The sequence below is a fragment of the Diabrotica virgifera genome, chromosome 9, assembly GCF_917563875.1.
Source record: "Diabrotica virgifera virgifera chromosome 9, PGI_DIABVI_V3a".
Classification (NCBI taxonomy): Eukaryota; Metazoa; Arthropoda; class Insecta; order Coleoptera; family Chrysomelidae; genus Diabrotica; species Diabrotica virgifera.
In genome coordinates this window covers 65,496,873-65,522,388 of record NC_065451.1, presented here as the reverse complement: position 1 = coordinate 65,522,388, position 25,516 = coordinate 65,496,873, and the positions used below count along the sequence as shown (strand labels likewise).

At 34.2% G+C, this 25,516-nt stretch overlaps 1 protein-coding gene across 1 annotated transcript; it reads left to right on the top strand.

Annotated features, from left to right (window-relative positions):
- The first annotated feature begins 1,836 nt into the window (after positions 1-1,836).
- LOC126890979 (zinc finger MYM-type protein 5-like) lies at positions 1,837-20,604 on the top strand. Its single transcript, XM_050660159.1, has 2 exons — positions 1,837-2,800; positions 20,549-20,604. Exons 1-2 carry the CDS (start codon positions 1,837-1,839, stop codon positions 20,602-20,604), a joined length of 1,020 nt encoding a protein of 339 aa, XP_050516116.1.
- The last annotated feature ends 4,912 nt before the right edge of the window (positions 20,605-25,516 follow it).

The following is a 25,516-nucleotide window of genomic DNA, read 5'->3' as shown; positions in this document are numbered from 1 at the left end:
ACTATCCATTTTGTCTTTTTGGAACAAACCTTCTCACGACTAAGGGCGTGCAAAAGGACCGGAAGCAAATTCGAGGGTATAAGGTTGCGAAAAACTACCCACCGAGTAGGTAAGGGTTAGAAAATGAAATATGAAGTAAATGATATAATGAAGAAATATGAATAAGAAGAAAATTTATGTTTAATTGTACACTATGAAGAAAGTACTAAGTATAAAGAAAATGAAGAAATATGTAATTATTGTGAAGTACCAGACAAGAAGAAGAAAAAAGAGAATTTCTAATAGAAGAATATGTAAAAATTTGAGAACATCAAAAGAATTGTCTTATAAAAGTCTAGTAACAGTAAGAATTAACATAGTAAAAATTAAATTTTAAGAGTTTAAGTTGTCATTTCTTTTTAAATCTTTGAAATAACGTAAAGTGTAAAAATATAATTTCTGAGTATAGATTTTCGGGAGTCATAAGAAAAGGAATAAGTAAGAATAGACGATGTTTGATGACTATTTTTTTATAGTGTAATAGATTGTAAATTTGGATACTTTGTGTAAATTTGTATATTTTTCTGTATATTCAGTTGATGATGATGACACGGAAAAAAATCCTCTCTTTTCGAAAGGGAGAGAGAAAAGGCACAGTAAATTGCATAGTAATTTTTTTTAACATAGGTAATCAATAAGTATTGATACACAGAAATATTTAGGGCAGTCTAATGTTGCGGTTACTTTAGAGAGTGCCACGTCGAAGAGAGGACGTTCATTCCATCGTCAACTGGGTACTATAAACCACTAATAAATGTACCTTATATAATAATAAAGTATTTAATGGAAAATATAGTGTCTTCCAGTTAATCACCCCATCGTTAGGGTAGTAAAGGTCCGTTAACCACCATAACCAGAGACATTTAAAAAAAAATATATGTTCAGCATGGCCCCCACAAGGGTGGGGCTGGTGCAACTCTGGTCACAGGGCCCGGGCTCCTGGGGGGCCCAGGCCTAGCCCTGTTTTTTTTAATTGCAGAATATTTACAGGGGATCATAGATTAAAAACTCAAATAGGCCTATATAATTATTACAAAGTCAGAGTGTTGTGAAATAATTATTAATTCTAGGTTATTGGTTATTTACGATATAATTAGGAATTAGGTGCGTACCGTACATGCTAGTTACTGTTGTTTGTATATTAGTGTACAACAGCCTGCTCGGGCCCCACACACTCTCTCTACCTTCCCCTTCCCCCAGGCGCCTAGCTGCCCCGCCCCCACTTCCGCGGCCAGTCCATCTTTGTCTCTCCGCTTTGTTCTAAAAATAAACACTTCTCATCAGTTCGTCAGTTCGTCTGTTGACTCCGTTTGATATGGGCGGAATTGTTTAATTGTTGTGCTCTGCTCTACTATTACTATTGACAGGTAATTATATAGTTGAATGTATCTTTGTTTAAAATGTTCTTAAACAGTAAAATTGTGTTTGTTTACAATTAAAGCCGTCTTGGTTTTTTGTTACGGTATTCAAGAGATTAGTGTTTAGACATACTCTATATGTACTGTAATCTGGCTTTCTTGCCGTCCCGAAACAAAAATAATAATTAATTTTAATACATTTTGAGAAAGCCGATCGTCACAATAGTGTAAAAAAGCAAATTTAAAGGAAAACAATAGTTGTATCTTTTTCAACTTAAAAATGTAACCTACTCAATTGTTTTGTTTGTATACAATGGGAAAGCACATAACTTTACTTTAGGTAACGGTAAAAGATCCAAATATTTATATGCTTATGCTTAGGATCGAAAACCATTGATCTTATTATGATTTTATCCGTCGTGTTTTGTTTCAGGTTAAGATGTCAAGCTATAAACATAAGTCTGGAGCTTTGAAAAGAAAGCTCCAGAAAGAAAAATTAGAACAATCTGCTAAAGGTCGCCAGGATATTAAGAAGTTTTTTAAGAGTAATGAAAAAGAAGAGTTGCAAGAATTTCAACCGGATTTCAATCCAGAACCTACATCAGCCTCACAGACCCAACCTTCTTCAGCTTCAATCCAAAATGCTTCTACGTCTACTGTATGTGAGGGAAGTAATGACGAATGTGCTAGTGCTGATCCAAATCTTAGTAAGGATACTGTCGATGACAATAAAACTTTTAATTTTGACGATCCTAATACGTGGCCTGCGGTGATGAGTGATAAAATACGGCAGGAAATAGTATTGTGCTACGGTGGTTTTCAAGCTTTTCAGGCCAGATCAAAATCATTTCCAGCTGACCCCTCAGGAAAACATTTCCATGAAACATTGTTGTACATGAAAACAGACAACAGAACATGTAAAGCAATTCCACGTGAATGGTTAATGTGGAGTGAAACAAAAAACAGCATTCATTGTTTACCCTGTAGCATTTTCCATTCAAACCAAAACAAAAGTAAACTTGCAAAAGAAGGTTTTTTCCCTGAAAAACAACAATACAAACGATTATACAGGTTATTTTCGATGCATGAAAGAAGCTCTGAGCACAGAAAACACTACCTAGAATGGAAAAGTCTTCAGATATCATTGAAAGGACATGGTGTCGACAGCAATCTGCAACAGATTATTAACTGTGAAGCAACAAGATGGAAAGCTATTCTTCAACGAATTTTGGACACAACAATATTCTTGAGTAGTAGAGGTTTAGCTTTCCAAGGGGAAAATACCCAGATCGGTGATGTTCACAATGGAAACTTTTTAGGAGTATTGGAATTAATAGGAAAATATGACGAAGTAACTCGTGAACATTTAGCCAAAGTAAAAGAAAACCAGTTGAATAAAAAAAGTATGATAGGTCAAGCTCACTATCTCTCATGGTACTCGCAGAATGAATTTATTTCTCTCTGTGGTAAAAAACTACTGAATACTATTTTGCACCAACGAGAAGAGTCTGTATTCTATGGGATTATTGCTGATGCCACCCCTGACATTTCCCATCAGGAGCAGAATGTACTAATTCTACGGTATGTTTTTCAAAATGAAGAAAAAAATACATTCGAAGTATGTGAAAGATTTATTGAATTCCTGAACTTTAGCGGGAAAACAGGTGAGGTTATAACTGATGAAATTCTGTCCGCTTTAGACAATATTGGAGTACCACTTTCTGACTGTCGAGCTCAGGGATATGACAACGGCTCTAACATGCGGGGACACACTAAAGGTGTACAATCAAGAATACTTGAAAAAAACCAGTCTGCTATATTCTCTCCCTGTGGAGCACACTCGCTCAACAGAGTTGGTGTCAATGCTGCAAAACTGAACCACGACGTAGTGACATTTTTTGGTAACATTGATAGTTTCTATTCTTTGTTCTCCAGCAGCCCTGGTCGTTGGGAATTATTAAAGCAACACGTCCCTTTGTCTTTACAAAGCCTTTCCGAGACTCGTTGGAGTGAAAGAATTCAAGCTGTACGACCAATTGTCAAATATTATCCTTCGATCCTCAAGGTTTTGGACCTGCTCCTGGAAGAAAATCATTTGCCTACTTTGACTCCAGCTGCCAGAAACACAGTTTTCGCGCTGAAGAGGTACTTTGGATCTTTTAAAGGCCTCTTGACATCATTGTTTTGGCACAAAATCTTGGCCTCCATTGATCAAAGAAATGAGATCATACAAAGGAAAGGAATTTCCTTAAACACAGAAACTCAACTGATTAAAGATTTGTTAACTGAATTGCAGACCCTAAGAGATTCATGGGAAACCATTCTTAACGAAGCAAAACACGTCGCCGGTGCAGTTGGCATTATACCAGAATTCTCTCTCAAAAGAAAATCTAGTGTTGAAAATACGCCCGAGCAACTTCAGCAACAAGCTTCACAGGACTTCAAAGCTTCTGTGGTCTTTCCTGTTTTGGATTTCATCATGACTGATTTGAAAACCAGATTTGCAAGCTGTGAAGAAATTTGTAACCTGTTTGCTCCAGTGTTAGGTTTCATGGATCTAGACAACGAGGAACTGAAACTTAAAACTGCCAATCTCGTTGCATATTACCCTTCAGACTTTGCTGATCCAGAAGCCCTATTTGAAGAAACTCTTCATATGAAGAATGTATTTGTAACAGTGTTCCAGTCAGAAAAGGACCCTATTGAAGCTTCTAAACTCAATATATGAGAAAAACCTCCAGCCCATTTTCTTGAACCTGTGCACAGCTATACGACTTTTCTGTACAATCCCAGTGACAGTTTTAACGGCTGAAAGGTCTTTTAGTAGGTTGTCTAATTCACTTAAAACTTGGCAACGAAGCACAACTGGCCAAACTCGTCTGAACCATCTGGCAATGTTGGCAATTGAGAATGAATTGGCCAAAACTGTTGACTTTTCTGATGTTATAAATGATTTTACTGAAAAGAAAGCTAGGAAATCTATGATTAAATAGACTATCAAACATCAAAGTAAGCGTTTTCTTGTCAGTGTATTAAACACTTAAAAAACATTTTAATTGTTTAGCTCCTAACTTTCTTATAATCTCATTCTTAGTATTTTGTCAACTTGAATTTTATTCTTGGTCAGTAAGGGAAATCAATCTCAAAATGGAAATGTACTGTACTTTCAGTAAAATATAAATGATTTACTTTATGTTTGCAACAATTTTGTCAATAAAGTTTGGTTTTTAGATTAAAATAATAGCCTTAATTATTCCTTAATATCAATAATCATCAGTTTAAATAAAATTTGTAAACTAAAAAATTACCATGTAAATTGTTGAAACATAGCATAGCACGCGAACATAGGGGGGCCCGAGCCTGATCCTGGTTACAGGGCCCGCAATGGAATGTGGGGGCCATGATGTTCAGCTACATTAGAATGATGTCACAACCATTCGTTTATGGGTTGAACGATTAAGAGACCGAAAAGATAAAATCTCAATTATATTTTACAAAGAGCAAGGCTCAGACGATCTCCCTAATATATTCAACATGAATGATTTTGCTGTAATGTTCATTACCAAATTTCAAGAAAAACAATGGAAACTGTTTGACACAGACAAAATATGTGTGGACTCAACGCATGGAACTACAGGTTATGATTTCCTATTAAGCACACTTATTTATGGTTGTGGATGAATTTGGAGAAGGGGTGCCTACTGCTTTCTCTCTTTCAAACAGGGCGGACCCCAATATCATTAACACATTTTTGAATTCTATTAAAGGGCAAACTGGTGACATAAAATGTAAAGTGTTTATGTCTAATGATGCTCCAGAATTTTTAACGCATGGACTAATATTATGACCAAACCAGATAATCACCTCCTTTATGCTTGGCACATTGATAAAAATTGTCGTAAGAACTTAAATAAAATTAAAGTTGATCGAGCGATGAAAGCAAAAGTGTATAAGTACTTGCGTTTGTTATTACAGTCAACTAATCCTGCCGATTTTAAAGAATTGCTAAATTTTGTATTTTCAAAATTACTTGCTTGTGAGGACATTGTGGTATATGGACAATATTTCCAAACTTCCTATGCAGGTCATTGATCATTTATGGGCATATCGTTACAGAAAAGGACTAGGCATTAACACAAATATGTACTTAGAAGCATTGCATCGAACTGAAACATGTATATTTTCAACGAAAAAAAAAAAAAAAGAATAAAGGGGTAGACACTTGTTTGTATGCTCTTTTAAATTTGGTACGTGATTTAGTAACAAAAAAATTGAAGAAAAAAGTTAAAGGTAATAATTCATATAGAATGAACTTAACAAAAAAGCACATGTAAGAAGTAAAGATACTGAATTAAAAGACATGCAAAATAGATAAAAATAACTTGAAAATAAAAGCTGTTCAAAATAATACAGAGTATCATATTCAAAAGTTAAATGAGTGTATAACAATAAATAAGTCATATTATTGCAGCAAATTTAAGACTTGCACCCATGAATTTACATGTGTACTTGCAAATTTACCTGCAATTTCTGCAAAAACATACATGCAGTTATTAGAAATAATTTGCAGCCATCAAAACTCATTCAAAAAACTGAAACCGAAATTGATATTATTCAAACTCTGGTTAGTTTCACAAGCACGTCCTAGGGTTAGGACTAAGTGTGTTAAATGTAAACTACAGTGTGGAGTTACAGTTGGGTGATCGCCAATAAAAATTATTCCAGTGAAAGTAGAAATGAAGCCATCAACTAGTTATGTGAGAAGTATTTCTGAAACTGCGCTAAACATACAAAGTAGTAATCATGAAAATTTTAGTGAAAGTGACAGTGCAAGTAGAGATTATACTTTAATAACGCCCATTTAAGTGAAAGAACTTAATGAAGAAAAGAAAACTGAATTTAACCTTCTACTACTGACGTGGTGCCCACATGACCCCAGACTAAATTCAAATTACGCGCAATCTTTTATTTTCGCTGTCATAGGTTTGTGACTCACAGCTACCTTCAAGTTACAGTAACGTCTATCATTTCACTTATTGATAAGCTATTCAGTAGTATAGTATTGAGTGTATAATTAACTAAAGTTTGAACGGGGTCATTTTGGCACCACGTCAGTGTTTGTGAAAATTTGCGAAAATGGCAAGTTCATCCAAAACAGTAAATTACGGTGATAAAAACTATGAAGAAACTCTGTTAGCATGGTATGACGAGATAGAAAGTGAGGTTAGCGATACGGAAGAGTCAGGTGACGCTTTAAATGACATTGAAAGTGAGCATGACACAGATTCGGAATTAGAACATGATAGTGAGGGAGCTAGTGGTGACTTATCTGAAAAATCCGATTCTGAAAGTAATCAAGAAGTTGAAAATAGAAAGAGTTATTATGGTAGAAATATATTTAAGTGGTCGTCACAATCTTTTGTACAGAGAACGAGAACAGAGAAACATAACTTAGTTTCGTATTTACCAGGACTTCGTGGTGATGCCAAACAGTTGGGCAAAAGTGCATCGCCTTTACAAATATGGAGGTGTCTAATTGATAATGACATTCTAGCTGAAATTCTTATACATACTAGTTAAGACTGACTAGCTAAGTACTGAGTTAAGAAGAAACTATAAGCGGCTTAATAAACTGGAACTGGAAGACCTTGATGTTATAGAACTTGAAGCCTTCTTAGGCATATTATACAACAGCTCTGTTTTCAAATCAAACGACGAGGACATTCAGTGTTTATTTGCTACAGACGGCACTGGTCGTAATATATTCCATTGTGTGATGTCTCGAGAAAGAATGCTAATGATTTTAAGCTGTCTACGTTTTGACAACCCCGAAGACCGAGCGGAAAGAAAAGAAAATGATCCTGCTGCAGCAATATCAGGTATTTTTAATAAATTTATAATTAATTGTCAGAAGCAGTACTGTTTGGGCGATAACATCTGTATTGACGAGATGCTCATAGCTTTTAGAGGGCGTGTAAAGTTTCGCATGTACATGCCAAATAAACCCAACAAGTATGGTCTGAAGGTATTGGTTCTTAATGATGCCCGTACTCATTATTTTTTCAATGGATATATTTATACCGGCAAAGCAGCGATGGCAAATTATTAACAGATGAAGAAATACGTTTGGCTATACCAACCCAATCCGTGGTGAAACTTATTCAACCTATTATAAATACCAAAAGAAATATAACTGCAGACAATTGGTTCTCCTCTATTGAACTTGCCAATGAGTTGCGACAACGAGGATTAACGTATGTAGGTACGCTGAAGAAGAACAAGAAAGAAATTCCTACTGAATTTTTGCCCAACCGGAAGAGAGAAGTAGGGAGTTGTATCTACGGTTTTACTAAACATATTACAATGGTGTCTTATGTTCCAAAGAAAAGCAGGGCTGTAGTTTTGGTTTCTACGATGCATCGACAAAAATACACTGATGTTAAAACTGGTAAACCTGAAATGATTGTATTTTATAATGAAACCAAAGGGGGAGTAGATGCCCTGGATAAGAAATGTGCAATTTATAGTTCAAATAGACGTACTAGGCGTTGGCCTATGGCGGTTTTTTATTCCATCATCGATATCGCAGGAGTTAATTCCTATATATTACACCACAGCTATCCAGAACCAAACAACATACTACGGGCAGACTTTTTGAAGTTGCTCGCCAAACAGCTTGTTGAACGACATTTGAATAGACGACTTATCAACCAAAGACTTCCAAGAGAATTGAGAATGAACATAAGTAGAGTACTGAACAAACCGATGATTGATGAAAACGTGCATCCCGATCTCGACATGAACCAAAAACGAAAAAGATGTGGGCTCTGTCCACGAAAAAATGATAAAAAGACTAAGAATTCATGTAATGTTTGTAAGATATCAATGTGTGATAACTGTAGAGCTAATATTTGTAAAGAATGTGCAAAGTAACTTTTTATCTGAATTCCAAAATTGCTAAAGTTTGTGTGTTGTAGTTGTTCATATAGGGGGTTTATTTTTTTGGATTATTTTATTTTTTCATATCTTGTATATTTGATCTTTCATTTTCCATAAATATTTTATAAACATTTTAAACAATAAAAAAAATTACGATATTTTTAGTAAACCGTTTCATTATTTAGGATATTTTGACATGTAATTTGTAATATGTTAAATAACTAACAATTTGGAAAAATATAAAAAAAAATACATACACTAATGTAAAATATGTCAAATAAATTATATTTAACATAATTTGTCTTATTTTTAAAAAATGTTGGCAATACCAAATAGAAATTACATGGGGTCTACATGGCACCACGTCAGTAGCTATGCTCCAGAAAGTACACGTCAGTAGTAGAAGGTTAAAATCTGTCAATAAATTAGTGCAATAATTAAAAAGTTATAAAACAGACTTATATAGTTTGCATATGGGATTACCAAAATATGCGTACTATACATTTCAAAATACTAGAAGAATATTGCAAGGCTAAATTCGATGTAGTAATAGTAATTAATTCTACAGTATTAGTGGGTAATTCTATAGTAGTTAACACTAAAAATGGAGCACTGGACTTTCTTTTATAGCTCTAGCAGATGATTTTGTCATACTTGAGTCATGCTTCAAAAATATTTTCAAAATATGTACCAATCATACGTAAATATTTAAGAAAATGTATAGCACAATCTTAGGTTTCATCTGTGAACTCAAATTTATCAGTAGCTTTTCGAGCTCGATATAGTAATGTCTATTATATAATCGATTGTTTAGAAATAGAGATAGAGAAACCAACAGACGCAGTGAAACAATCTTTAACAACGTCAGAATATAAAAAAATATAATGCACTTATAGAGGTCCAATCACTTGGGAGGGCATCTAACTTGCATATTATTGCACTCGTATATAGGTCAAAATTTGACGTTTCTTCCTAATCCACGCCTTAGCATTAAATCATTTCAACACTCAGTAGCGCAAAACCATAAAGAATTCTTTCAAAAACTCTACTAAGAAAGCTTATCTAAAGACCGAATGGATAACAGGTATAGTACCACCCTTATTAGATTTTCCTTCTCCTTATACAAAATACAAATATTTCTATGATATATTTCGCTTGATTATAGATAAAAACGTTTTGCAACTTTTTTGTGAAGAAAGTAATAAATATGCTGCTTCAAAAAATTGTTCAGCTTTGAATGTTACCCCTGAAGAGATTTAAGTTTTAAATAATAATGTACCTTCAAAGATAAACTATTTGGACTCGCAAGGGGATCTGCGCAATGAATGTGTCTACAATTCTATGAGAACGTATCGTTTTATTGCAATTCCACGATACTTACACCTTGCAGATAATAATTTTCCGTCGACGGTGGATATAACTTAGGAACAGAGGATATCACGGAACGGGAACTATCCGTGAAAATAGGATTCCAAAAACCTGTAACATGAAAAGCAGTAAACTAATAAAAAAGGAAAACCGAGAATATGCTTTTCAATTAGATCGTAAAAATGGAATAATTGTCATACAATGGATGGACACAGTTGTGACCGCTGCATCTACAGCTTATGGTGTTCACACAATTGAATCGATTATTTCTGAAAGGGCCTAAGTGCAGTTTCGGCCATTTTCTTTTTACTATGCTAAATTAATTATTGGCTCAAATCGTAGCATTTGGTGCAGAAAAGAACTAATTTTTTTTATATATATAATATCGGTTTACAACTTTCTTCGACGTCTTCCGATTTCCGATGTCCATCCCGTTCTGTCATTCAATAGATCGTCCTCGGGTTCTCTGTCCCTGATTTGTCTATCAACTTCTTCTAGGCCTTCCTGGTCTGCGTCTTCCTGTTGGTTGCCATTCGAGGATTTGTCTTGGTATTCTATTCTCCGGCATTCTCCTTAAGTGTCCGTACCAGCTGAGGTATTTCGTACTGATGTCAACAATAGTATGTGTAACTCCCACGATTTCTCGGACTCTCTCGTTTGTTATTCTGTCGCGTCTAGATATTCCCGCCGAACGGCGCCAGAAATCCATTTCTGTTGCTCTAAGCATTTTCTCTGTTCTGTCTTTTAGGGGCCAAACTTCGCATCCATATGTTGTGATGTTTTTTATTATAGTGTTATATATTCTTCTTTTATTTTCCTTAAAAATATTTTTATCCCACAGTACGCTGTTCAGTAAGGATATACCTTTCCTTCCCTGTATATTTAGTTCCTTAATAGCTGCATCTAATTTTCCGTCTTGAGTGATCTTTACTCCTAGGTTTTTGTCTTCTAATTTTTTTCACTCACTAAAAGTTTAGTGCAGAAAGGACCTAAGTACACTTACTTAGCCTCTTTAAGAAATAAATATTAAAATGTGTGTCGTACTGCATTTGATCTTGCGCTCTGTTTTATCGACAACAAATTTTATACGAATTTAAAAAATAATGTTAAAGAGTGTCACGATAGGGATGACATGGCAGGGCTGGCATATGATTATATGCAAAATGTTCATCTACCACATATACCTGTAAAAGAAGTCATCTATAGGACTCAACTAACGGTTAATGTATTTTTTATATACAGTCGAACCCGCTTATTAGAATACCGGTTAAAGGAATATCCTGGTTTCAGGACTAGAAATTTGAGGACCCGAAACGTTTTTACTAGGCTTATATGATCGGTTATTAGAATATCCCTGTTATAGGAATACTTTTTCTTGGCACGGCGGCTATTCCAATAAGCGGGTTCGACTGTACATATAATCTTAAAAAAGAAAATTCTTTTTTCTATTTTAATCACGAAGGACAGGCCTATAAGGGCCCTAATGAAGTATGCACCTTTTTGATTAATTCTACAAAAAATAACACACCACCCAACATAAAAGAGTTAACTTTTTTGTACAACCGCCCTGGGCAAAATAAGAACCAAGCTGTTATAAGATTATGTTTGGCCCTTACAGATATGAGGCGCGTCGATAAAATTGAACATTATTTTCCCATCAGAGGGCACTCCTTGCCATGTAAGAGGAATTTTGGTGTAATAAAAAGATATAAAAAAAATAGCAGAATATTTGAAATTCATAAGTACACAGAAATTATTGTTAATTCAGGTGCCAAAAGCTAGTTTACTGTAAAAGAAGTTAAAACTAGTGAAATTCTTGATTTTAAGTTATGGTGGTCTAAGTATTAGAAAAAGACAGGCCTGTCTGCTGAATCTCAAAAAAAATGTTCCTCGATCTCAAAAAACTTCTTTTGCAATTTCGATCGTTAATCATTGTGTATATAGCTCCGAAACTCCAGGTTACGTAAGGTGATCGGAATGTATTAATAGAAGTTTAGGTGTTAATCACTTCCATTTTGCTTTATCTAAACACAGCAGCATATTCTGAAGACAAGGTGCCAATTTTGAAAACAAAAATAGGCCATTTGCAAAGCGTTAACCAGCGGGTAGCAGAAGATAAGCAGTAGTTTTATGGTGTTGCTTCCAAAGGTACTGGTCGTCCACGTGGGTTCAAAACTAAACTAGATAGCAAAGTTTGCAGAGATATAAGTCTTGATGGAAGAAATCATTTAATGGAGCCTTGTAACAACGGTGCTGTGGATTGGGCTGCAAAAAACTGTTCGAACACAATGTGGAAAGTATAACGTCGGACTCTGTATCGATTGTTTCGAAATGTACGACATTTACAAAGCTAAACAGGCTGATCATAAAATTAGTTACGAATCTTTTTGGAGATACTTTAAAATATTTTGGTCTCAAATTCGGCCAAACTCAGCAGGGCACATGTGTAACTGGTGAAGACTTAGGACTAAAAATCAAAAATAAATCTTTAAATGATAACGCAAAAAGAGTGGCTGTTGCTGAGTTGATAGTTCATAAGCGAAGGAACAAAAAGGTTTATAATTACCTAAGACCATATTTATATCTTTGCCGATTATATCTGTGCAAGATCTCTACTATTACAGAAAATTGACAGAGTTTTCGGAATTCATAATTTGAACGATAGAACGATGGTCTGCTATGTTTACCACGAAAGAGAGGGTGGCAAAGGCCCGAACGAGGTAGTAAGTCTTTTGAGTATTTATATTGAGACATACATTTTATGTGGCCCTCATAAAAAATTGAGAATTTTTGCTGACAGCTGCGCTGGTCAAAATATAAACCATCCTATTGCAAGGTTTATCATGACACTTGTTGAAGTCGGTAAATTTTACAGCGTTTGACATCCAATTACAGGTCACTCATGCATGCCGTGTGATAGAGATTTCGCCGTGATCAAAAGGAAGCTAAAAAAAATGGAAGGCTGTATCTGATAGAAGAGATTCTTATTGTGATAAAGAGTGCCTCAAATAACCCGTTGAAATTTTGAGTACACCTGCTGAGGCACGATACCTTTCCTCGGTGCAGTAACAGAAATAAAAAAAATGGTCGTAACAAATGCAGTTAGATGTCCTTACCGCCTGAATCACATTTTAAACAATTCCCTTTCAAAGTCCATTAAGGTATCGTCCTTCACAAACACAGTGGGAAAAATGAAGTCAATAATGCCATTTTTTAACATGTCAGCCAAGAGAAATGAAGTTTTAAAACTTAAACTCGGACAAAATTTAACAAATTTATGCGAAACAAGATGGGCTGAGCGGCATGAAAGCGTAATTCTGCTCAGATCTGGCAAATTGAAGTACTAGCATCCGTCTCAACGTGGAAGGATTCCAAGACTTCTACACTTGCATTAAGTTTGTTTTATTCTTTATGCTTATCTGAGTTTTTAGTGTCAATGATGACACTGATTAGCCGCGTCTCCACCGGCCGCACGCTCAAGGAGGCCGCGCACTGAATCCGCTCGGACCGGTCGGCTCGGCTAAGAGGAATCGGCAGAATTTGCTATACGTGGAAATAAATGAGCAACCGCGCATAGTTTAAGAACGTTCGACTCGGAACGGCCAGATCGTCTCGGCTTCGGCGGAGAATGATAGCAGAGGCAAAAATCGCTGAAAGTTCCGATGCCGTTGTGTATGGTTTAGTAGTATTTTATGCATTGCAAGATACACATCTAATTTTTAATAAACGCACTATGGCTGACGAACTTCTTATAGAAAGTGTGCGGGAATATGTAATATTATATGATTCTCAAAATATTTATTATCATGACACCAATAGAAAAGAAAACGCTTGTTTTGATTTCAATGCCATTTCTTCCATAAGTATAAATACAATGTACTAAGTAAATAGAATAAAATATTTTATTTCGATTCATTCTTTTAAGAATTGTTTCAAACAGAATATTCAGTAAATAAATGAACAATAGTTTAATATTTAAAAATCCACTAGGAAGAATTTCCTGTAGCTGGCTGTATACCATTAATTACAAGTAAAATTTAATAAAAAATTTTGGTCTTGGTAAAAGGTATATTATTTTAAAAAGCCCTATAGGGCTACAAACATCGAACAGAACGTTTTCGCTCTAAAAAGAGCATCATCAGTGTTGCCTAAAATAAGTATAACCATATTAATTATCAAAATGTTGAATTTAAAGTAATGACCAAGGTAGAATCAAAGTTTGGTTATACTTACAAGAACATGGTGAGCCAACCAAAAAATACGAAGGTCAAAGCCTTTCAAAAATGGACTAAAAGTCACATCAAAATGCTAACATAGCAAATTCCAAAGGATGGATATAATCCCTAAGGATATGGCCCTAGGATAACATATGACTCCCACACGTTGTAAGTGGGTCAAAGGTAACAAATTAGGTCATTATGTTACAAGAGCTGACAGGCAACTAAGATATGAGATATCAAAAGCGAATCTGTCTGATGTCAAGACAACAATTGTCAATGGAACTTGAAGTATCATGAAAAATTGGTTACACAGCTACTAAATTTATAGTTGTTTATAGTACAAGCAATGATAACAGCTAACATCAGTGTGTTGGAATTATAAAAATAAAGAGTTAGTGAGAATAGATTATCTAGATGTAAAATAGAAGGGGGGAATTTGAGTACCCACAATCATCAATGAAGTGTACGTAAATTGATGAAGAAAGGTAGGCAAAACAACATACAGATAATGTAAAGATCTAAATAAATTATCTAATTTCAAAACAAAAACCATACATTACATTATCTGTATGTTGTTTTGCCTACCTTTCTTCATCAATTTACGTACACTTCATTGATGATTGTGGGTACTCAAATTCCCCTTTACATCTAGATAATCTATTCTCACTAACTCTTTATTTTTATAATTCCAACACACTGATGTTAGCTGTTATCATTGCTTGTACTATAAACAACTATAAATTTAGTAGCTGTGTAACCAATTTTTCATGATACTTCAAGTTCCATTGACAATTGTTGTCTTGACATCAGACAGATTCGCTTTTGATATCTCATATCTTAGTTGCCTGTCAGCTCTTGTAACATAATGACCTAATTTGTTACCTTTGACCCACTTACAACGTGTGGGAGTCATATGTTATCCTAGGGCCATATCCTTAGGGATTATATCCATCCTTTGGAATTTGCTATGTTAGCATTTTGATGTGACTTTTAGTCCATTTTTGAAAGGCTTTGACCTTCGTATTTTTTGGTTGGCTCACCATGTTCTTGTAAGTATAACCAAACTTTGATTCTACCTTGGTCATCACTTTAAATTCAACATTTTGATAATTAATATGGTTATACTTATTTTAGGCAACACTGATGATGCTCTTTTTAGAGCGAAAACGTTCTGTTCGATGTTTGTAGCCCTATAGGGCTTTTTAAAATAATATACCTTTTACCAAGACCAAAATTTTTTATTAAATTTTAAGTTTAATATTTATTGCTGCCAGACGTTTTTCTGTATAGGACCGTTTGTTTAGTGACTGATAAAAAGGAAATATGAAACGCAATGAAAAGTATGCGATAAAAGTAATAAATATAAATTATTTTTTATTCTAAAATAGGGTATAATTATATTCGTGAACCTTCTGTTTAAATTAAATTCAATTTAAATATACCAAACAATACAACAAATAATAAAAATATACGACGTACATAATAAACAAAGTCCCCCTCCCCATTTTTCCAGTTTATGGATGTTCCCTTAGTACTAGATACATATATTTATCTATAAATACTTCAAAGTTTGACTGATTAATTGAAAATGTGCCATAAAATTTGGCACTAGACATTCGAAAATATTTTCGTCATTTCCGAGTAGGTTGGGAAACAAATGATAAAACTCTCCATGAGTTTCTCGGTTTAAATTAATATTATGAATCCAATATCTTGGTTTTTGTTTTTGTAATTCATTGCACGCTAATGCAATCATAACATATTTTTCAAAATCTGATGAACTGGAACTCATTTTTAAAATGACTAAAGTCTAATCACACTGTTGCTGACACGAAACTGCCGATGCCGAGGACGTCGAAGTGACCGAGTCAATGCGCGCGTACACTTTGACGATCGTACCGTTCCGAGCCGATTCAGTGCGCGGCCTCTTTATGACGAGGCCGCCTCCCGAGCCGAATGCTCGGTCTGTGTGGACATGCCTCGGGGTTGTGCGGGCGCACGCTGCCGCGAACGAACAGGCCTCGGAGCCGAGCCGTTCGGTGTCGGTGAAATGCACGTGCTCAAAGGCGCCTCAGTATGCGTTGTTCGTTCAGTGTGGACGTAAAAGTTGCTTGATTGCGAGGTATAATCTTTGAATAGGAATAATCAAGAATATTCAATTACATTAATTAAATCAAGTGTCCTGTTGGTGACTTAAAGAAGAAAATGGAATCCTTGCTAGGTTGGTATCGGCGAGAGAAAAGCCGCATTACAGGTTTAGGTAACTTTTATTGTATTTTAATTTTACACTTTTAATTTTATACGTAAAAATTACCTAATATAAATGAAAAATACCTACATGTACCTTACGTTACATATTACGAGAACTAACCATTAATGAAGCTCAACATTTTACCATTTGCGACCCAATTTTCCATAATTAATTTCATCGCCCCCCCCCTCCCGTACAATAACAATCTATGCAATAATAATGTACCTTGAGTATTTTGACAAAAAACAGTAAGATCTTACTTTAATTACCAAATTACCTGAGAAAATTAAGTTTTATTAATATGTGGAAACACCGCTTCGGAACCGATCGTCTGCCTGCAACCTGCATCTCCTCGGTTCGGACCAGTCACCACGTCACCAGTCAGTCGAGTCAGTTCAGTCATTCCTTCTGTAACTGTTAAATTTATTGTGAATGTGTATGTTCTAGTTTGCGTGTTGCAGTTCACGGTAGTAAAATATCCCAAGTAGTAGGTAAATATAAATTTATACAAAATCATTGATAAATTTTTAACTGGACGTAAGCGAGCATTAGATACCAGTGAAGCCTCAACAAGCGCACAGGCGAGAGTGGTTCCAAAAATAAAATCAATAAAGTATCCTTAAGAATACTTAATTTTGGGTTTACGTTTACTGAAGAAGAAAGGCCTCTATGTATCATTTACTCAAAAATGTTAGCAGCCGACAGCATGAAACCTAATAAACTAAAAAGACATTTGGAAACGCTTCATAGTAAGTACATTTACAAACCCCGAGAATTCTTCCAGTTAAAATTAAAATCACATGAAAAGCAAAAATCATTTTTAACAAAAACTCACTGAATGAAAAAGCTTTACTTGCCTCTTATAAAGTCTCTTATCAAATAGCCAGATCTAAAAAGCCTCACACTATTGGCGAAGAGCTTATTTTGCCAGCTGCAATTCAAATTGTAGAAACTATGTTTGGAGATAACTCCAAAAAATTGGAGTATGATACTGTTTCAAGTGATACTGTTGCCCGTCGAATTTATGATATAGCTGAATATGTACAAGATCAGCTACTCGGAAAGTTGCGTGACAAGCTGTTTTCGATTCAGCTTGATGGGGCAACATATAACAATAAAGATGCTCATTTTATTGCCTACGTTCGATTTTGTGATGGCACATCAGTAGTAGAAGAACTACTTTTCTGTAAACCAATAGAATTGAGAGCAACGTCGCTTGCATTATTTTATTGCCTACGTTCTATTTTGTGATGGCACATCAGTAGTAGAAGAACTACTTTTCTGTAAACCAATAGAATTGAGAGCAACGTCGCTTGCATTATTTTCTATCTTAAATGATTACATGAATGAAGCAAAAATAGAGTGTAAGAATTGCATCGGAATATGCACTGATGGTACTCGTGCAATGTAAGGAAAGTTTCAAAGTCTACAAGCGCTTGTAAAACAAAAATCTCCAATGTGTATATGCACACACTGTATGATCCACAGAGAAGCTCTGGCTTCCAAAGAAATGTCTCCTGGCCTGAATATTGTGCTAACTACGGTTGTAACAGTAGTTAATTACATAAAAATGAAACCTTTTGACTGCCAAAATGCATTTCTAAAAGTTAAACAAATTTTAGTGTCAGCACCGGTTTTAGTACATTATAATCCCGAACTACCCCTAAAATTAATAACTGATGCTAGTGAGCAGGAGGTTGGAGCGTTAATCTCTCATGTAATGCAGGATGGTACGGAAAAAGTAATTGCATACGCCTCACGTACACTATTAGACAGGCAGAAACAATTTTGTACATTAGAAAAAGAAGCATTAGCGGTTGTATTTGGGTTATGTAAATTTCATAACTATTTATATGGAAGAAAATTCACGTTAGTCACGGATAATAAACCATTGTCATATATTTTTCATCCAAATAAAAAAATACCGGAATATTCAGCTAATAGATTGCGAAGGTGGGCCATAATTCTATCTAGTTATCAATATGATGTACAAGTAGTAAAAAGTGAAAATAATCCAGCGGATATGTTGTCACGTTTTCCGCAATGTATTGAAAATAATTCAGTTGAAAATGTTGAATTTAATTATGTTGAGTATTTTTCAGAAAATTGTAATTTTCCTATTAAATTGGAAGAAGTTAGGGAGACAACCAAAAATGATAAGGTTTTATCTGAGGTTCGCAAATTTATTGATGTGGGTTGGTCTATAAACAAAAAATTTGCAAATTTAAGTCATTTAAATAAATTTAAGTCATTTTATAAAATTAGAAATGAATTATCTATCGAGTCAGATTGTTTAATTTGGAATAATCGAATTATAATTCCGTCTAAATTACAACAAAAAAATTTACAAAGTTTACATTCATCACACATGGGCGTAGTTAAGATGAAAATCTTAGCGCGATCTTATATTTGGTGGCCTGGATTAGGAAAACAAATTGAAGAAATATGTAAAACTTGTGAAAACTGTTTAAAATTTAAGAATGTACCTGAAAAAACCGAAATTCAATCGTGGCCTTGGCCGGAACGACCTTGGGAAAGACTTCACTTGGATTTTATGGGTCCATTTTTGAATAAAAACTTTTTAATAATATTAGATGCTCATAGTACGTGGATAGAAGTATTTCCCATGAGTTCAATAACTTCTGCCATGACCGTAAAAAAAATACGGTTGAGTGGATAAAAGCCGTAGTTTTAAGGAAAATCGGAAAAGTAACATATATTGTTAAAATTCCTGAACTAAATGATGTTAACTGGAAACGTCATTTGAACCAAATTAAAAAATTTCATATAGTGGAATCTTCACTACTGAGTGGTTCAAATGAAGTTTCTCCTATGGTAGATACTGATGTAAATATTGTAAATAAAGAGAATTTAAGTAAAGAAAGTACTGAACGGCCTAAAAGAGTGGTCAAACCCATAGATCGTTTAACGTATGAGTAATTTCTTTTTATTATTTTGTAAATACTTATATTTGTTTTACTAGTAAAAAATAATTTTTTTAAGAGGGAGATGTTGGATATTGTAAAGATAGTTTTAGTAGACCACTCTGTAAAACCTAACAACTGTTATCAGAGTAACACATTTCTTATTATTGTAAAAAGTACATTCGCCAAATGAGGATTACATGAGCCTTCTTTGTAGAAAGATGTGTTTTATTTTAGTAATTTATAGTTTGTAATATTCACCCTCAAATTAGGGCTAAAATATATTACACCTTTGAAAACTAGAATCTTTTTTGCATTTTGTAAAGACATGGGTGCAGTACATTCAGCATTATTATTTTATTGTGAGGCCAGATGGTTATCACGTGGGAAATTTTTACGTGTTTTTGAATTAAGACATGAAATCGCCATTTTTCTAAAAGAAGAAAAGAGACTGCAAGCCGAGATGTTTCGCGATGGTTTATTTTTGATGAAATTGAGCTACTTGGTTGACATATTCGAGAAACTAAATATTTTGAACCTACAGCTTCAACAAGCCAATACACATATATTGCATACGAATGATAAAGTTACGAGCTTTCTGTAGAAAATTGAAATTGTGGAGCAGAAATTTAAAGCAAAAAAACCTAGAAATGTTTGCAAATGTGGATGAATATTTTAAAACTTGCAAGGTTGAAGAACAACACGTGAAAGTTGTTTTTATAATAATTTAAAAATAATTTTATAATTTTAAAAGATATTTTTTTGCCGACGACCAATTAATACGTAGTTACGAGTGGGTCAAGAATTCGTTTCAAATTACATCAGAAGGGCTCTCTACAGCTGAAGAAGAACCCTTCATATACAACACGGCAAATTTCGAAAACACGAAACAGTTTAATAATAAATCCATCTTTGAATTTTGGGCAGGGGTAAATGATGAGTTTTCTGCACTGAAAGCCAAAGCGTTCCGTATACTATTACCGTTTTCAACATCATATCTTTGCGAAACAGGATTTTCCGCGATGGCTGCTTTGAAGACCAAATATAGAGCTTCTATTTCTAATATTACACCCTGTTTCGATACACTTTGCTCTGCAAAACAGGTCCAAGGAAGTGACTAATTTATATTAAACTTGTTGATAATTAATTTAGTATTCATTGCTCCTTATCACTGTAGCTCTTTAACAGTGTTCATCTGTATTTAATTTTTTTTTGTCAGAATTTTGTTTTGATTTAATTTTAGTAAATTAGTCAATATTGTTGGTGTTTTTTTTTCGATATGCTCACGCCCCCACCCCCCACTACGCCACAGGTTGAGAATCACTTCACTAATGTCATAAGTACATATTTAAACATTTTACGAATGAAAACTACCATGCGTTTGCAATGCACACGTAAAGCACGTAACAGAATAAATACTGATATTAATTTATTTTTAATTTATTATAGGAACTGATGATGTATACAATTCAAAGAGGTTTGGATATCCCAATTTTGATTTTTGAAGAACAAAAATGAACCTGGCACTCAGGAAACGATGCTAATAGTAAGAAATATGTAATATATAGTTACTAATTATCCAGAACTGAAACGGCGAACAGATCATGGAGAACAGAATTTGACGATTAAGTATGTAAGGGGCAGACCTACTCTAGTCAGTAAAACTGATGGCTCTTTAAACTAAACGTGTCCAGCAGTTCCAAATCAAGTAAATCCCAACACGTTGAACTTACATGTTACTATCAAAATGTACGTGGTCTAAATAGCAAAGTTGCATTATTTAATGCTAACATTAGTGATTGTGAATTCGACATCATAGCATTAAGTGAAACGTGGTTGCACGGTGATATGTTTCGAGCATGGAACTCTTTCCGAATAATTATGTAGTATATAGAAAGGACCGAAAATTCCATGTGGTGGATAAGGTGAAGGGTGGTGGTGTAGTGCTTGCGGTAAAAGACTTCATAAAATCCGAAATATTGGATATTACGGCTTTCGATGCTCAATTTCCATTAATTGATCTAATCATTGTCAAGTGCCAGATTGGTTACAAACATTTTTATACAGTTGTTGTTTATTTACCGGATAGGTTAAGTTTAGTTGACTTTGAATATTTTTTCGATTGCTTAGGGCAACTTGATTATTTATATAATAACTCCATATTACTAGGCGATTTTAATGTTCCAAAGTTCATTGATAATGATATGTCTGATTTCCAAACTTCTGTAGTTTTAAGTTTTACGGGCTCTACTGGACTTAGACAATTTAACAATGTTGTTAATCATTTGGGTAGACTGCTAGATTTAGTCTTATCGCATTTCAGTTGTGAAGTGAAGCATGATGACTCACCTTTGCTCTATGAAGACTCTCATCACCCAGCTCTTCAAATTACATTTACGGATATATTTGTGAAAGAGCCTATATTTAGGTATGGTTCTGAGCAAATAACTTATAACTTTAAAAAAGCAAATTTTCCTGCTTTATATCGAGAACTGTACGAAACGGATTGGAATTTTCTGGATACTACTAGTGACGTTAACGTAATTTTAAGTAATTTTTATGATAAAATGTTTTCTTTGTTTAATACGTATATTCCAGTTTATAAAAATTTTAGTCATAAATATCCACCCTGGTTTGATGCTGACATCATTCAGAACATCAAATTAAAAGCAAAGTTTCGAAAAAAATTTAAAAGATTCAAAAATCATTGTGATTTGCTTGAGTTTCAACGGTTAAGACACCTTGTCAAATCAAAAATCAGTTTGGCATACAATGTGTATGTCGATAACATCCAAATATCTCTATCCATCAATCCCAAGAAGTTTTGGTCGTATGTTAATGCGAAAAATAATAGTTCAAGAATTCCTGGTGTAATGAAATATAATGGCATTACTACCTCCGAACCACAAAATATTGTGAATGTTTTTGCAGAATTTTTCAATAGTGTTTTTCTGTCATCTGATATTAATTTTAAAGCTAACTCTTCATCAGTTAACACAGATTACTTAAATTTTTATCCTATTGTAGAATCTGAGATAATTTCTGCTAGTAAGAAATTGAAAGACAAAATGACGTGTGGACCTGACAATATACCATCTTTTCTGGTTAAGGATTGCATAGGTGCCTTAACTGTGCCACTATTAAAAATTTTTAATTTATGTCTTCTGAATAAAGAATATCCAAGTCTCTGGAAGAAGTCAAAAGTGTGCCCAGTATTCAAAACTGGTGAAAGGGATCAGGTAGAAAACTATAGACCAATTTCCATAATTTGCAATCTGTCGAAGGTTTTGGAAATAATTTTGTATAATCGTATTTATTCAAGAACTCGTAATCAGCTGTCTCAATACCAACATGGTTTTGTCTCCAGTCGGTCCACTGTAACAAACTTATTAGTGGTCACACAATATATTTCAGAGGCCCTAGATAATAGAAGTCAAGTTGACGTCGTCTATACCGATTTTTCGAAGGCGTTCGATAGAATTCACCACGGAGTATTGCTTTCTAAATTATACCACTTTGGTCTTTCTGAGGATGCTGTTACTTTTATGAGGTCTTACTTGTCAAATAGAACGCAGTTTGTTTCTTACAATGGTTACAAATCGGCAAAGTACCTTGCTTCTTCAGGGGTTCCACAAGGTTCTAATCTAGGTCCATTATTGTTCTTGTTATTTATTAACGATCTGTGTGAATATATTTCTGCACCATGTTTATGTTATGCTGATGACTTAAAGATTTATTCATTGATAAGTGACCTTAACGATTGTCATTTTCTGCAGAGTCAACTGAATCTTGTACATGAATGGTGTAAGGAAAATCATCTGAATCTTAATGCCAATAAGTGCAAGGTGGTTAGTTATTCCAGGAAACAGTCTACTATATACCATCCTTACATTATTGATGGCAATGAACTGGAACGTTTGACTAAAATTAAAGACCTTGGAGTTATATTTGATCACAAACTCACTTTTGTTGAACATGTTAATATAAAGGTTAGAGAAGCACTTAAATCTTATGGATTTATAATTAGAAATAGTCGAAATCTCACTAATACTAAGGCCATTAAATTACTGTTTTACACTTTTGTACGCTGTAAACTGGAATATGCCTCTATCATTTGGTCACCGTTTTATGATGTACACATCCAAATTATAGAACGGGTTCAGCGTAAATTTTTAAAATTTTTGTCTTATAAAATTAATGGTATATATCCTACGAGGGGTATCAGCAATAATGAGTTATGTAGCGGTTTGGACGTAATTTCATTAGAATCTAGACGAATTAATGCCTCCCTGGTATTCCTGTACAAGCTACTACATAATCTCATTGACAGCCCTGATATCCTTCGACAAATAAATTTTAACGTTCCGTCTTATCCACTAAGAAATTCGATTACGTTCAGAAATACACAAGCTAGAACTAACCTTATGTTAAATTCTCCTCTATTCGTCATGTGCAGCTATTATAATGCCGTAAGTATTTACTGCGATATATTTAACTGCAGTTTAAAGCAACTGATTTCTATGGCCAAGATCTACCTAGGTGATTAATAATTTATTTCTTTAGGTTCAAATTTAGTTTTGTAAAATTTTTGTTATATTATCAATACCTATGAATTAATAATATTTTATTTAATTTTTTATTTGTGTAATATTTTCTCCTGTAAATGGATTCTGTTGGACAATAAACGCTATTATTATTATTATTATTATTATTATTAAGAGGATAGGCACAAACTTTCGGCTTCAATGCTAATTAAGTGCATTCCTGTGTTTTCGAATCCTGAGAAAACTAATAGGTTTTTTTTTAATTTAAACGCATAATGAAAGATTGCATTATTACCGAGGGCCGAAAGTCCCTGAAAACTTCTATAATGTTTATTTTAATACGTTACAGGGGTGAACAAGAAGAGAAAATTGAATATGAGTTTTAATTGCAAATATATTATTCAAAAGACACTTTATTGTTTATTCTAATGGACTTTAAGCCCTCGGTAATAATGTAATCTTTCATTCTGCGTTTAAATTTTTCAAAAATACTCAATAGTTTTCTCAGGATCCGAAATAAATGAATGTATTTAAAAATCATTTGACGGAAATTTTTCCCAAGTATTATACATTTTTGTAATCAGTATTTCAAAAGCTTTTAAAATGGGGTGTCACATGATGTACTTTCCCATTTAAAGAAAATCAAAATGATGACTGTCATCTGAAAAGAGATCGCATAAAGTTCGAAACAATGATAGTAGATATTCTATACCAAAGCTGGAGCAAAGTAGGGTGGGGAAACCGGTTAGACCGGTTTCGGTAAGGTTGTTCAAGGTCAAGGTTAAGGTCACGGTCAAGGCAAAAGTCAAGGTCAAGATAAGGTCATTCAAGGTCAATGTCACCGTCAATGTCATTCGAGGTCATTTGAAGGTCACAATCAAAGTTATTATTGTAATGAAAACTTATCAAGAAAATAATGCTTTACCTATTTATTACACTGTTAGACATATTTTAAAATTTCAAGCGCAGACTTGCATAAATGACAACTGGATTGCGCCGGTGCTGCACCTTCAAGCTCTGTTCTCCACTCAGGACGATTAAAGTTTGCAAAACATGGTAGACGTGTCTGAACTTCAAAATCTTGAACTGCTTTAGTGGGTAATTTATCCCAAGATTGAAGTAATTCCCACGGATGTACATATTTTCTAAAATATTGTAGAGTTAAGTTTTCTAATTCTTCTGCTGTAAACTTGTACAACGGTTTTTGCGGGTGTTGACCCATTATGAAAGCTTTGTAACAACACTCTATTACTATTGAAGGTTAATGTCCTTAAACATCAAATGTATCTACTTTTATGGTGTAAATCAAGGTCACCTCTGAGACATGCGCAGTAATTCAAACGTAGACTACATAAATTGCCGATAGTTGTAGGGATCTTTAGTAAAATTTTGTTCGTCGTGAAATCAGAAAGTAAATAATTTTCAGTCATTTAGTAAATTGTGTTCATCGTCAGAAAGGTAATAAATATTTTTCAATCAGTATTTTTGCTAAAATTATTAATTTTAGAATCATGGATGCGTGTGTAGGTGATACAAAAATTCTTGATGTAGCTGAAGCAGGCCGAAACGTGAAATGGGTTTTTAATGACAATGCGGATAATTTTGAGTACGAAGCCGAGCGAGCTGCAATAATAACAAGAAGGTATACGGTAGAAGAGTGTACCGAAGAAGCCACCAAATACCACATGGGAGCGAGAATCTGCGAAGATTATCTAGCTGAAGTGATACGTATGTGTTGCTTTTTAAAAAAAATAAAAGACCTAGTGCTAACCGGAGAAGGGTCATCGGATTTACTAGAAATCTTAGCTTCTATGGCAAAATGTTATCGATTTCCAGGTCAGTGAAGTACCTAGGAGTGATCCAGGATTCTAAA

Coding starts and splice junctions, on each gene's coding strand:
- LOC126890979 (XM_050660159.1), top strand. CDS start 1,837: ATGTCAAGCTATAAACATAAGTCTGGAGCTTTGAAAAGAAAGCTCCAG. Junction 2,801..20,548: donor AAACCAGTTGAATAAAAAAA/GTATGATAGGTC, acceptor AATTTATTATAG/GAACTGATGATGTATACAAT.